The sequence below is a fragment of the Macrobrachium rosenbergii genome, chromosome 50, assembly GCF_040412425.1.
Source record: "Macrobrachium rosenbergii isolate ZJJX-2024 chromosome 50, ASM4041242v1, whole genome shotgun sequence".
In the NCBI taxonomy this organism is placed as follows: Eukaryota; Metazoa; Arthropoda; class Malacostraca; order Decapoda; family Palaemonidae; genus Macrobrachium; species Macrobrachium rosenbergii.
Genome location: NC_089790.1, coordinates 32,856,784 through 32,870,584, shown reverse-complemented (window position 1 = coordinate 32,870,584; position 13,801 = coordinate 32,856,784). Strand labels below are relative to the sequence as shown.

Below are 13,801 nucleotides of genomic sequence, written 5' to 3'. Positions count from 1 at the left end.
TACTTCAATACGTGTGAATTACTAAGAAATTATTTTCCCATGATTTACAATGCACCGAGTTGATTTATTAAGATCTAACTTTTTTTCGTTTTTTTATTCATTTAGCCTACTCATAAATGACAGAGGCTTGAGGTTTCGGTAATAAATAGAGGGCTGCTCTTTTCTTAAATACCATCGAATACAAAAAGGTATCTGAAATAAACCAACATCGAATAACTCTTAACATCAAACCAGTGCTTCACTTCCCAAATTTCTGAAGCCTTGTTATATAGTTTTAAGATTCCACCTGCTTGTGTGAGGCCAGGGACATCCCTTCCCTTACTTTCCACATTCTTTGTTTTCCATTGTGACTAAAGGCCACCTTCCCCTGCTCTTGACTTCCTCCATTGATCTCCAATCTTTACTTACTCGATCATTCTGCGTCATCCTTCAGATTTGTGTGCATTCGCTTCCTCACTCCCGGTGTTCTTTTTTATAGATTTCTCCGCCCTCCTTCTTCCTCCTCCCATTTCTTTCCCTCGCTCCCTGTCTCCCTCCGCGAGAGGCGCCCAGGTGTAATGACGAAAGGTGGAGAGGCGGAGGGATGTGGATAACGACGCGATCATTATGATAAATGAATGTTTCTCCTGTCAAAGAAAAATGGATCGCTTATTTCTTACATATTTCTCCACTGGACAAAAAACACTTGGTATTGCCGCAGAATCTTTCCAATACCAGCTTGATGGGTGATGGATGCCTTTTTCAGTCATAACTTCAAGAAATGTTCTGATTAATCTAACCGATATATATATATATATATATATATATATATATATATATATATATATATATATATATATATATATATATATATATATATATATATATATATATCTGTGTAAGAGACAGGATTGAGTCCATATATAAAATTATCGTAAAGGGAAGAGGACACGCACAGATGTACAACCTGTCTATATTCCAACGTTTCGTAATTGTCGATTTAATTATATCATCAGAGTGTTCAAAATGAAACATGAAATTTCTTGTAAAATTGTACAAACATAACTAACAAGTAAAGAATGCGCCGAAGTTTCTTCGGCGCAATCGAGTTTTCTGTACAGCTGCTACAGCGTATAATCAAGACCACCGAAAATAGATCGATCTTTCGGTGGTCTCAGCATAATGCTGTATGAGCTGCGGTCCATGAAACTTTAACCACAGCCCGGTGGTGGCCTATCCTATATCGTTACCAAAAGCACGATTATGGCTAACTTTAACCTTAAATGAAATAAAAACTACTGAGGCTAGAGTTATGTTTGATGATTGGAGGGTGGATGATCAGAATACCAATTTGCAGCCCCCTAACCTCAGTGGTTTTTAAGACCTGAGGGCGGACAGACAAAGCCGACACAATAGTTTTCTTTTACAGAAAACTAAAATTAAGAATTTAAAAATTGTTTTAACAAAATTTAAGAAAATAAATAAGATTAAAATTAAAGGTAAGTGTATACAGTAAAATGAAAAATAAAAATAAATAAAATAGAAATTAAAAAATAAAAATAGTAAAATAGAAATAGTTATTACTATTTTCATTTTACTGTATACTCTTACCTTTAATTTTAATTTTTTTTAAGTAATATTTCAATTCTTAATTTTTAGTATTGGTTTTACATTTTTACAAAGAATTTTATATTTAATTTTCAATAACCCTGATGATGTAATTAAATGGATAATTACGAAACGTTGGAATAAAGACATCTTGTACATGTATGTGTGTTCTTCCCTTTACGATTATATTATATATATATTTGTAATATATATATATATATATATATATATATATATATATATATATATATATATATATATATATATATATATATATATATATATATATATATATATATATATATATATATATATGTATATACATGTGCAATGTACAATTTTATATATATATATATATATATATATATATATATATATATATATATATATAGTGTGTTTGTATATATATATATATATATATACTTATATATATATATATATATTAGTGTATTTTCCTCATGTAGCGTTAACTCATGAGCACTTATATAGATTGCCAGTATTCCATTCATCCACTAATACTATCCATTACATCGTGACGTCCCAGCTATCATGATTTTTTCCTCTAACATGTATGTATATATATATATATATATATATATATATATATATATATATATATATATATATATATATGAATGTGATTTCCCTGTAATACTACAGTGTAATATGAAAATTGCTAACGTAAAACACTATTTAGTTTTTAGTTTTTTGTCTATATTAATATATATATATATATATATATATATATATATATATATATATATATATATATATATATATATATATATATATATATTGCATAGACAGAAAAAGGAAACTGATAGTGAACGTTAGCAACAGCAAAATCATGATAGCTGGGAAGTCACGATGTAATGGATAGTATTAGTGGATGAATGGAAGTGGCTTCGTCTTATAAGTGCTCATGAGTTAACGCTACATGTGAGGAAAATATGTGAAAGGGCTAATCCTTCATTAAGAATGGCCAGGAAATATTGGCATAAGTAGTCAAGTGAGTTGTGTCAAGAAATTGAAAGAGGGCTTTTTTAACAAAGTTTTCGTTTTCGGAGTGAATAGTTGATCTTGTAACCATGAAAATAAACACTGTAGAAACGTGATTGGATTATTTACCGCATATAGGGGCACCACAATGTATTCAGAGGAGAAAAGTCAAATTTGTGTTCTGAAGGTTGAATAGATAAGTTTGAAGCAAATTTGACGATGGTTTGGTCATAAAAAGATAATAGGCAACCTCTATTTTAAATTGTTGAAGAACAATATATTTCGAGTCAATAAAGAAATAAAGAAAAAGATGCTGAAAGCAAAGAAAAGCAAAACTATGTGTTGAAGGAGCATTAATTTAAGAGAGGCAAGAGTGCTCTCGATGGTAGTACGTTTGCAAAGGAAAATTTTCTATGCATGGTGAAAGATGAACATTCAAGATTTGAATATTTTGCATATGGATTTTATCGCTCAATTCTACATTTAGCGACCGAAATGATTAGTGGGATTTTTCTGTGAAGTTTGTGATTTCCGGATTCTTTGATAATATACGTAAGCGAAGGGATCGGTAGCAGTCTTGAGTATCGAGCAAGAGGACTGGTTCGCCTTTTTTTGTAGACGGCCGGATGGGCGTCTGTTGACATAATCATTGAATGCACATGTGGAAGGTAATTGACTGTGATGGCTGCAACTAGGATTATCAGAGTCACGAGGCTATCAAACTCCTCCCAAATGTCTTGTTGAGAAGCCGAAGGCTAACACCTTTTCCAGGCATCCACTCAAAGAGGTAAAGGCGTAGGAATATATATATATATATATATATATATATATATATATATATATATATATATATATATATATATATATATATATATGTGTGTGTGTGTGTGTGTGTGTGTGTGTTTGTACATATTATAACTGATTCACGAAGATATGGAACGTGATGAATGTATAAATAAAGACAAATGCTACTCCGTTATTTCACTTTTCCTTCGTGGCATTTGCCTTTTATATATATATATATATATATATATATATATATATATATATATATATATATATATATATATATACATACGTACATACATGGGAGAACATGTAGCAGATATTTTCAAAATCTGTGGTTCGATCCCAGCTAGCTGCCTACTATTCAACCCAACTGGAATGGGTACCAGCACCAGCCGAAGTAAGAAAAAAAATGACATGGGCCTGGCAACCGCATCCCTAACATTTATTGAGACCTGGAAGGATCTGCACTTTTGGCGCCTTTCCATCTGAATAGGAAAAGGTATATGGTGAAAAATATATATATATTAGTCGAGAGGTTCTAGGTCTAGTTCTTGGGTTAGGTCTGGTGGATGGTCGCTCTACAAACCATTGTAGTTCTGTTGTACTGAGCAGTGAAATATGTATTTGGTTGGGAGAATAGCAGCATCATTAAAAGAAAAATAAAAGCATGGTAACAGCAACCTCATCGCAGAAGAGAAGCTGAACATTAACACCTGGTGGATCCAGCCCCTTTAAGTATTTTTAAAAATTACATTTTATATATATATACACATATATATACTGTATATATATATATATATATATATATATATATATATATATATATATATATATATATATATATATATAATATATATATCAGATATAAGGAGCTCATAAAAACGTCAAAATGTAGAAAGTCAATGCTATATTTCAGACACCAACTCTCTCCCTCATCAGGCAAGTAATGAATGAGAAACAGTTACAGAAAAGCGGTATTTATACTAGAAGGTCATAGGTCAGCCATTACATCACTCCAGATGAAAACTTCTCTTTAATCTTCTTAATCGCTGGTTTGAGGAAGATTTTATCTATAATATCTGAGTCCCAGGCTCCTTTTGAAAGGTTCATTGTATTTCTTTGTTTAAACAAAGCTGATTCCACCATCTGGCTTTTGAACCAAGAATTGCTGCTATAAATTATATGCGACAAATTTCAGTTTATTCTGTGATTATGGTTATTTATGTTGTTAAAAATAGCTGAGCTCTGTTGTTCACACCTAACTGAACGTTTATGCTGTATTAATCTCTGGGTGAGTGATTTACTGTAAAACCGATATAAGATTGGTCACAATCGAGGCAAGGGATTTCATAAACGCCTGTGTCTCTGGAGACTTTAGAATCTGTCCAGCAAACTAATTGGACACTATCACTCAAGTGTAAAGCAGATTTCACAAACTTAGTTAGACGAGCACTCAGTAAGGCTCCAAGTAGTTCCAACCGAGGCAAGGTAACCTGCTTGCACAGCTACCGTAACCTTTCTCTGATGCATCACTGAAGGCATGTTCTTCCAAACCTTGTGCAGAATTCAAAGATAAACCTGGAAAATTACATCTATTAACCTCAAAGTTTTTAACAACCTCAATGCTATTAATCCATTCCTGGAACTTTAGTTGCACAGTGTGAGGTAATATTTCATCCCAGCCAAGCCCTAGACGCCATATCTCTTGAAACTACTTTCGCATGCATGATGAAAGGACTTATTAAGCCAAGTGGATCAAATAATCTAGCAATAAAACTTAACAAATTTCTTTTAGTATAATTAAACTCGAAATTATTATTTAAGTTGAGACCTTGAAATGAAAACACGTTCTGAGGAGTTCCAATTTATTCCTAATAATTTTGTTACATCCTCAACCTCTGGTTCAAAGTACTGATAATGCTGATTAATCAAAAAATCATTTTTAGTGTGCCACTTGGATAAAGTCATACCAGCATTTAATAATATGCTTTGAGCTTCACTAAACATTCTACTGGCTTCTTCAACTGTATCTGCACCTGAGAGCCAATCACCTACATAAAAGTTCTCTTTAAGCTCTTGTACTGTAACTGAATTATTGTATGAATCTAAATGATGTTTAATAGTAGCGTTCAGTAAAAATGGACTACTGTTATTCCCAAAGGGCACTCTCACAAATCTCATAACACATACTATATTACCACATTGCCACAAACAACGATGTACATCCTGATCAGGGCGTTGTACACCAATCTGCAAAAAGGCCTTTACAATGTCTGCTGTCAAAGCAATATTCCATCTTCTAAACCTTAATAAAACTTCAACAAGGTCGGGAATTAAAGAAGGACCAGATTCCACACAATCATTCAAAGAAATACCATTAGGTCTTCTTGCTGAAGCATCAAACACACGCCTAACCTTTGAAGAAATGCTGTCTTTAATTACAGGTCGATGTGGCATATAATAAGTGGGATAAGGACTTTCCAGTTCAGAAAAAGAGACCACAACAATAATAGTATCCTGCTCATACCTCATAAGTACTTTGTAATACTCCCTTTTCAGACCAGAGTTTTTCTCAGATTTATGATTGAGTGCAGCTGATATCATCCTAGCATTATTTTCATTAAATTAAGTAAACTCAATTTATCACCTTCATTCTTCCAAGGCAAAGCAACATCATACCTGCCATTAACATACTCAATTGTACCTTCAAAGGTATCTTAACACTGGATTTTTGGGAGGATTATCCCTCTCTACATTATTACCAACACTTTCTAAACTCAAAATTTATGTAACTCAGACTCATTAACAGTATTAGCTATATTAATACACAAGAGTTGGTGAGACATACTCTCCTCATGGGCCTTCAGACATGAGCCAGACAAAATATAACCAAACACTGATTAATGGACCACTAAATCCTCAAATCTTACAATAGTATCTGCTTTAATAAATCTCCAATAATAATTTACACCAATCAAAACATCCAAAGTGAGATCACGGTCATGACCATATTCTTCAGCTAACTTTAAATGTAAAAAGGACTGGAAAATATCATCGGGTACCTTTTGACGTCTCATTGGGGGACAAATGGACATTACCTCAACTGCAAGTATAGAAAGGTTATTACCGTGTGTGTCGAATAAATCCACATCATACACATTCCATTCTCTCATGTTTTGTGATTTCCCATCACCAAAGGCTGAATATGAAGTGTACTTAGATGTAACCCACTTAGGTTTAATTCTTGTAACAAAGTTATGACTTCCATAGGTGTTATCTGCTCCTAAATCAAACATTACAACAGCCTCACTGTCTGCAGTACAATACTCATCAGTCTTTGGTCATGAGAAATACCGACATGCTTTAACAGTCCCAGCATTGACAGCATTACTTGATTGTACATTAGCCAGATTATTTAACTTATTGCTGGTATTTTGTTTAATTGGAAATTTACTAGTTTCACAAAATTTCCATAATTGCAAAAAACAAAATACCAGTAATAAGTTACATTTTATTTTTGTTTGCAATCTCTGGAAAGATGTCAATGCAGAGACATTTACAACACAGTTCTAACTGATGAATTTTGAATTTACGAGTACGGCTGTGTGACCGTAATATCTGCCAGCACTGCTCAGAAGGGTGGCACTTCTGACAAAACGCAAACTGTGGGGGACCTTCCTCGGGTGATGTCTGCAGGGCTAAAGCCAAACAAACCTTTTTTCTCTCAGCCTCTTGCCGCACATTCTTCTCCATGGATAACTTTCATGATGCTGGATCTCCTTCTGAAGAAACTTCAGAAATCACTCTAAATCACTTTCATGGCCTGCACTTTCCCTGGACCATTTGTAATAATTGTTTAATAATATTATTACTACTACTTGTGGCTTGGTATGTCAATTGTCCTGACTTACATTCGGAGGCTACCATTCATTTTAGGACAATTAACTCAGACTAGCCTCTACATAACAATTCAAACCTTTGCACAGGCTAACACAAGTGTACCTCATAGGCATGGGCTAATATTCTAGGCATATTTTTTAGCTGGAACAGGTACTTGACGTCGTAGACGGACGAATCTTCACTTTTGTAGATAGGGTTGAGGGACAGGCTGACTCCTGCTGTTTGTTTAATGTTTCTTAGTAGGAGGATACATGGTGTAAACAACTTATTCATAGTGGATTCCTTCCATGATTGTTAGAACTGGTTTCTAAACTTTTTTTTTTTTCCCAAGTGAGCAATATGGTATTTCAAATGAAAATAATGGGAGCTACATTTCTTTCCCCTCTCAAACAGGCGATTTGAGCTTACGCAACTACGCACTTAGTTACATTTACGCACTTATGTGCACACACTCTGGTCAACTAACGCATCAAATCTTTCCCAAAAGGACTGCCACTCAAATCACCAGAATACTTGGGAAGTTCTAATCTGGGTAACTTCACTTTTGATTTATCTGTACTGGAAACAGATGCAGTGTCAGTCCCAGTACTAACACCTTTCAAATGTTTGGCTGCTTCAACCCTAACCTGTCTGGCACTCCTATAAAACCTATCAGTTTCATCTTTGTCTGCTTCTAAATCATCAAGGTCTATTTCTAATTCCACTGCTGCTTGAGGATCATCCAAAACTGCTAGTCTTTTATCAAAAACAGTAACTGCCTTCTCTAAGAGCTCGCTATCAGAAGCCTTGTCTCATAACAAATCCTGCAACTCATCAGTAAACAGAGTCGACCAACCTTTGGTAGCCGACCGTCTCCTCACAGCTTAAACTTCTTAATATCTTCTAAAGGTACTTATTTTTGGGCTCTGGGCACCAAATTGTAGATCCTGTGGCAATCACAAGGCTAAAATGAAGACGATTGAGATCATAAAATGAGAGGCAGCCTTCTTAAATCAAACTCTGTTTTTTACTCTCCTTAAGATCGTGGATACAATTTGTGAAGTTGGAAAATAAGTACGTCTTTGTTTATACATCACATGAACTTCATAATGGCCTAAACAAGTAAAGATATTTATTTCAATCTCTTCTCATAAAGGTTTACAACACAAATACAAGAAGAGATATATTAATAAATGCACAAACAAAATATATATAGGAGAAAATGAGTACGCAATTGGTAGGGGGTAACTAAACAAACTAACGAAAGACACAAAGACTACACTTATATTCTTAACTACCTTAATTAGGTAATGAACGGCAGTCTTCGGATTGAGACAGCATTTTAAAATCGCAGTACTAAATTTTCTATTTGTATTGGCCGATTACGAATTGCAGACAATTCCGTCTTTTGACACCCGGATGACCACTGGCGTCACCCTTATAGTGTCACAGATTTCATCTGAAACAGATAAATATAGAGTTGAAGATGGCATCAGTTGTGGCAGGGTCCTTGAGCCTGAAAAGACTTCCAATCATAAAGGGGTTTTGAAAATTAAAATTAAAAATTAACATATGGATATGTATTACTTAGAATAACTGGGTTCCTGTCTTGCGTGATTAGAGAATAAAGCAAGGATGTGTATTACATTGTTCCATGGTTTACAAATTTGTATCTTGCAATACAGACTGAAGGCTGTACTTCACGTTGTGTCAGGAATAAGAGAATTGAGCGGGCAATAGTATTCTATAGTATCTGATGTTGATACATTTTCTTTTTACGTAAATAGAAAGAAAACGGAATTCAGTGTAGCGCAGACTTAAGTTTTAGCATCGCTCAAGAAGACTTTCCTTTAACGTTTAATATTTTGGAAGTGTTGATGATATATTTTGATAATTTTAGACAAATTTTCAAGTATTCTTCTTTATATTATGTTCATAAGGAGGATAAATATGGGTAATTCTAGGAAGAACTCCGCACGGAGGTACGTTTATTGATGAAAGCATTTGGCTGAAGTACAGTAATTATAGAAAAGGGTCAATAGCTATGATGCAGTACAGATGAGATAACTTGAGAAATTTATCCAAATAACGTGAGGTATTTACTGTCTTTTGTTTATGTTTTAACGTTAACTATTAGCGGCTGGTACTGTACTAAACACGGCGTGCAGCGGAGCTTTCCTCCTCAAAAACATAAACCAAAGAGGGCGAATTTCTCACATTATTTCGGTAAATTCTATACCAGTGTTCCATTCTTATTCAGCCAGTCAGTCGGCTCATATTTTTTCCAACAAACTCAAAAGTGAACATCCGCATCAGTTCCTGCAGTATTTTTGCATTATATTCTTATATTTCTCCCGATACCTTGTGCTGTCGTCAAACGTCTCACTGTTTCATTCCTTTTATATCTCATTCGAGACGACCTAATTAACGAACATATATTAGACAGAGATGAAATTCTAACAACTCTGTATAATTGTCTCTTTGCTGACTCGATTTTCAGCCTTCTGTTGCGCACTTTACTAAAGTCTTACACCCATATCAATGAAAATTCCGTAAAGATAAAGTCGGGCCAGAACCACTAAGGTAGTTATCTCCTGGGCTTGGGGCTTCCTTCGAACGACCCATAGTTTTCAAGTTAGTCCATTTATTCCCTGTTTCATCAATGTTAACCAAAAAGGCAGAAGCAGCAGAGAGGCAGTTAAGTCAACATTCACACGGCCATTGTTAATATTGCCGTCTTGACGAGCTCCCTCAAAAATTGTCTGGGAACGACCTTCCGTGAAGATCTCGGCTTACCTGAGAGCTTAGCGTTTGTCACTTGTCGTCGAATCGGACGACCTATCTCATGACCTCTGACCGAGTAATAGCTCCAATGTGAAACTGTTAGAATGAACAGGTGCGTTTAAATCAAAACGGCATGTAAGTCATCGTCAAGGAAAGGTAATTCAGTAGGAGGTTCTCTGTGCTTGGTATTGGCGGTATCTAGAGATTCTTGAAGATATAGAAGTTCCTGGGTTACAGAAGAAATGAGGAAGTGAGGGCTTCTGGTAGCTGGTCCCATGATACTAATGAAGCTTTTACATACGGGACAAATATATGTACATATATATATATGACTATTTATATCATATCATATACAATATATCCTTTAATATATATATCGGAAATATGAATATATACGTTCTCTTTTCTGATTATATATATATATATATATATATATATATATATATATATATATATATATATATATATATACACACATGAGGGAAACGATTGTATCAGTATCTTCCTTGTCTACACTGAAAGTGGACCCGTTTTTTATATAAGAATTTTTCACTTAATGACTACATCTTCCAGTTGTTGCAAAAACTAATGTCCGTTTGCTCAGGTTTGCTTTCCCCATTGAACAGGAACGGTTCTAGTTTTAACGTACTTTTTATTTGCATTTATTTGCTTTGTGGCTCTAATGAAGCTAAAGAATTCTGCATTTAAGGTACATTTATTCTGGAGATCCAAAAATTGAACAATTTCAAAATTTTTCAGTAGTTTGTAGTTTTCCTAAGTATATTGAATAGAGCCTTTTATGTAGGATTATTCCTCAGTACGGGCTGAAATCTATCGTTGAAACTTGGTAACAAGGTCGTTAAGTGGTGATAGGCGGTTACATGGGATACCTACCACTCACCTCCCAACATCAAGCACTTTTTTCATAGGCATCAGGGCCTAAAGACGTGGTTGTGAAGGGATTATGATATAAGACTCTGGTTTGTATACCTGGTAAAAATACAGATTTACTTAAAAAATTTGTGATATGTTCCTGCAGAAATGCAAACCATCTCCTTTGACGTAAAACCTACTGCACAGTCTGGCATAGGGATACAAGAGTGATAGACCCCTTGGCCAGAGTCAGATATTCCTGAACTCTCACGCTAGGAAAACTTCAGAGAACCAAATGCATTTCTTAAGAGAAGGTTGCACAGGTCAGATGGCAGCTGGTATGTGGATCAGTCAAAATTGACGGGTTCAGATGATAGCATGACTGTCAGCAACAATGGTATGGGTAAGCTTAAACCCACAAATCCATTACTAGTAGGTCTTTCTAGAAGTGATCACCAATTTGTTCTGCTCCGAGAATTTTTTCATTTTGCAGTGCTTCGTCACAGAGATGTTGTAACTATCTGTTGAGGAAGGTTAAGTACATAGTTTAGGTATCTCGTAATCGAACACCCTTAGCCTTCATTGTGCTCACCATATAATTTATGCCATTTCCACAGCATCTGCTGAGTTTAGAAGTGATTGGTGTAAAGTCAGTGCTGAGGCTTTTCCTTGGTTCAGGTGTTCATTACGACATTTCCGCACGTGGATCCTGACCATTGTGGTAAAAAATAGCAGAGTGTGAATTGGTGACATTATTTGGTATCTACTTTCTTAGTAGCATGATATGTTGTTCTTAGTATATTCTCCACAGCTGTGTTAGACCTTTCTTTAGCTAGGTGTCTTGCGCATTCCAGTCACAAGTGCTTATTTATTGCCTAGTACCACTCAAAAACGTCTTAAGGAGAAGCGAGGTTGGTTACAAATGTTGAGGCACTGTTATTTTTTTGTGTCAACTGGACTTCATTGTTCATTTTTCTTTCTTTGAACTTGAATCTCTGTAGCGGAACAAGTGTTGCATATTTTATGCAGTTTCAAACAGTAGCCCAACTTTCTTTGCTTTTCTGAGTATATATATTTCGCTCACACAAAATGGAAACGAAATATAAAATCACTGATAATGAAATTTTGTCAGTGGCACATCCCTAAAGGCTGTGGATGAATTGCAGAGGATATATGTGTTTTTTTCTGGCATTTAATATAAGTTGATATACAAGTGCCTCTTTAGGACTGTGTAAAAATATCTTGGCACTCATTCTGAAATGACCCATGAGAAACTTATGAAACTCGTTATGTAACAGTCTGTGCAGATTTGACAAGGATGACAGCATTATCGTTAGCATGCTCTTTTTCAAGTACTCTGACTATATTGCAGCATAACTTTCTCAAAAACCAACTAAACTCGTAACCTCTGCCATGAGCATTTGTGTGGGGGGGAGGGATGAGTTCAGATCTCTCTGAGATGTTTACTGTGGACCTTGTGGCCAAAAACTTGCTAGAGATAATGCGTTCTTGGTGTGTTAAGGGTTATGAAGTTATTGCCTTATTGTAATTATTATAATTAATATTTTGAGTGGATTAGCAGGACCCATAAATGAGTTACATTGCTAGATTCATGTAGAGCTTGCCTTTAAAAGGGATTTATTCTCAAATAAGAAAATGAAAACTGAAGAAGTTGGACAGATAAGTAACAAGAGACATAAGGGAATGGATGACGGGGAGCGATAGGACTGGAGATGGGCCGGTGGAAGACAGTAATGATTGCTAAGTGGATGGTGACTGAGGGCCAGCAAGGCCTTCCTTCACATCAGGAACACTTCTAGATGCAACGCCTGAATTTGAAGCCCTTGTTTGGCTCAGTTTTTTTTTTTTTCTATCTTGAAGAAGTGGCCAATGGACAACTAGCTTTAACCTTCTCCTATGTGTGTTGAACTGTTAGCACATCAGCTTACAGGAACTTTACGAAAATATGCCCAAAGAGGTCATAAGGGAAATCTTCAGGCAAAGGTGACAAGGGCTACAAAGGCACAGAGAATAGGAGACAAGTCCACTCACTCATGCATCTTGAAGCACCAGCCACAGGTTCAAACTTCCATTGTAGCTTTGATTTTTTAGGTACTCGATTAGAGCAAATGCTTTAAAAAGCACAAAATGGCAGTATGAACATACAGAAGCACTCTTACTGAATCATCAAAGTGGCCGGAAGAATTCAAGCAGCTCCAATTGTTAATAATCCTCGTTCCTTTGACAGTTTTTTGAATGGTGCAAACTTGATTGTAGAGTAACTCTGCCATGAGAATTTGCTGGGATGTGCTGGTAAACTTTAAACATGTTGTGTGGATTTTTAGGAAAATCTAACGAAAGGTTAAAGGCCCAATGACTGGCAGTTATGTTTTGGAAGAGATAGGAATATACCAAGGTAGGGGGGAAGGGCACTACTGGGAGCCGGATTTCTCAGCCTCGGCAGAGGCTCTCAGTCTCGGATTGCTCTGGTTTATTTATTTATTATCATTTGCATTTTCATATAGTATGACAGTTTTTGCTTTTTTATATTCTGAGTGTTATTCATGCTGAATAATGATAAGAATAATAAGTGGCCTCAATATTTTGGATGTGTTATACAGTAATAGAATGGTATGCGTTATATACACTTTATTCAGATAATGGTGTCTGTTTCAACAGAAACCATCCAGGCTGTGGAGACAAGCTACACTGTCCTGAAATCTCTTTTCCAATGGTAAGTACACGATAAATAACGTTTTGTGGTATTTCTTATGAGAACCTTTTTTGACTAAACCAAAGTGCTTTTAGTCCTTCAAAAACATGGGACTAATCATATTTTATAAAGAGTTGCAAATTTACAAAGAGATTAGGTTCCTAATAAAAAAAAGCA

The 13,801-nt window shown here is 35.2% G+C and overlaps 1 protein-coding gene across 1 annotated transcript; it reads right to left on the bottom strand.

Annotated features, from left to right (window-relative positions):
- Nucleotides 1-4,828: 4,828 nt before the first annotated feature.
- LOC136832851 (uncharacterized) lies at nucleotides 4,829-5,979 on the bottom strand. The gene is made up of 2 exons (XM_067094512.1): nucleotides 5,346-5,979; nucleotides 4,829-4,953 (listed from the first exon to the last, which is right to left on the bottom strand). Exons 1-2 carry the CDS (start codon nucleotides 5,977-5,979, stop codon nucleotides 4,829-4,831), a joined length of 759 nt encoding a protein of 252 aa, XP_066950613.1.
- Nucleotides 5,980-13,801: the final 7,822 nt, after the last annotated feature.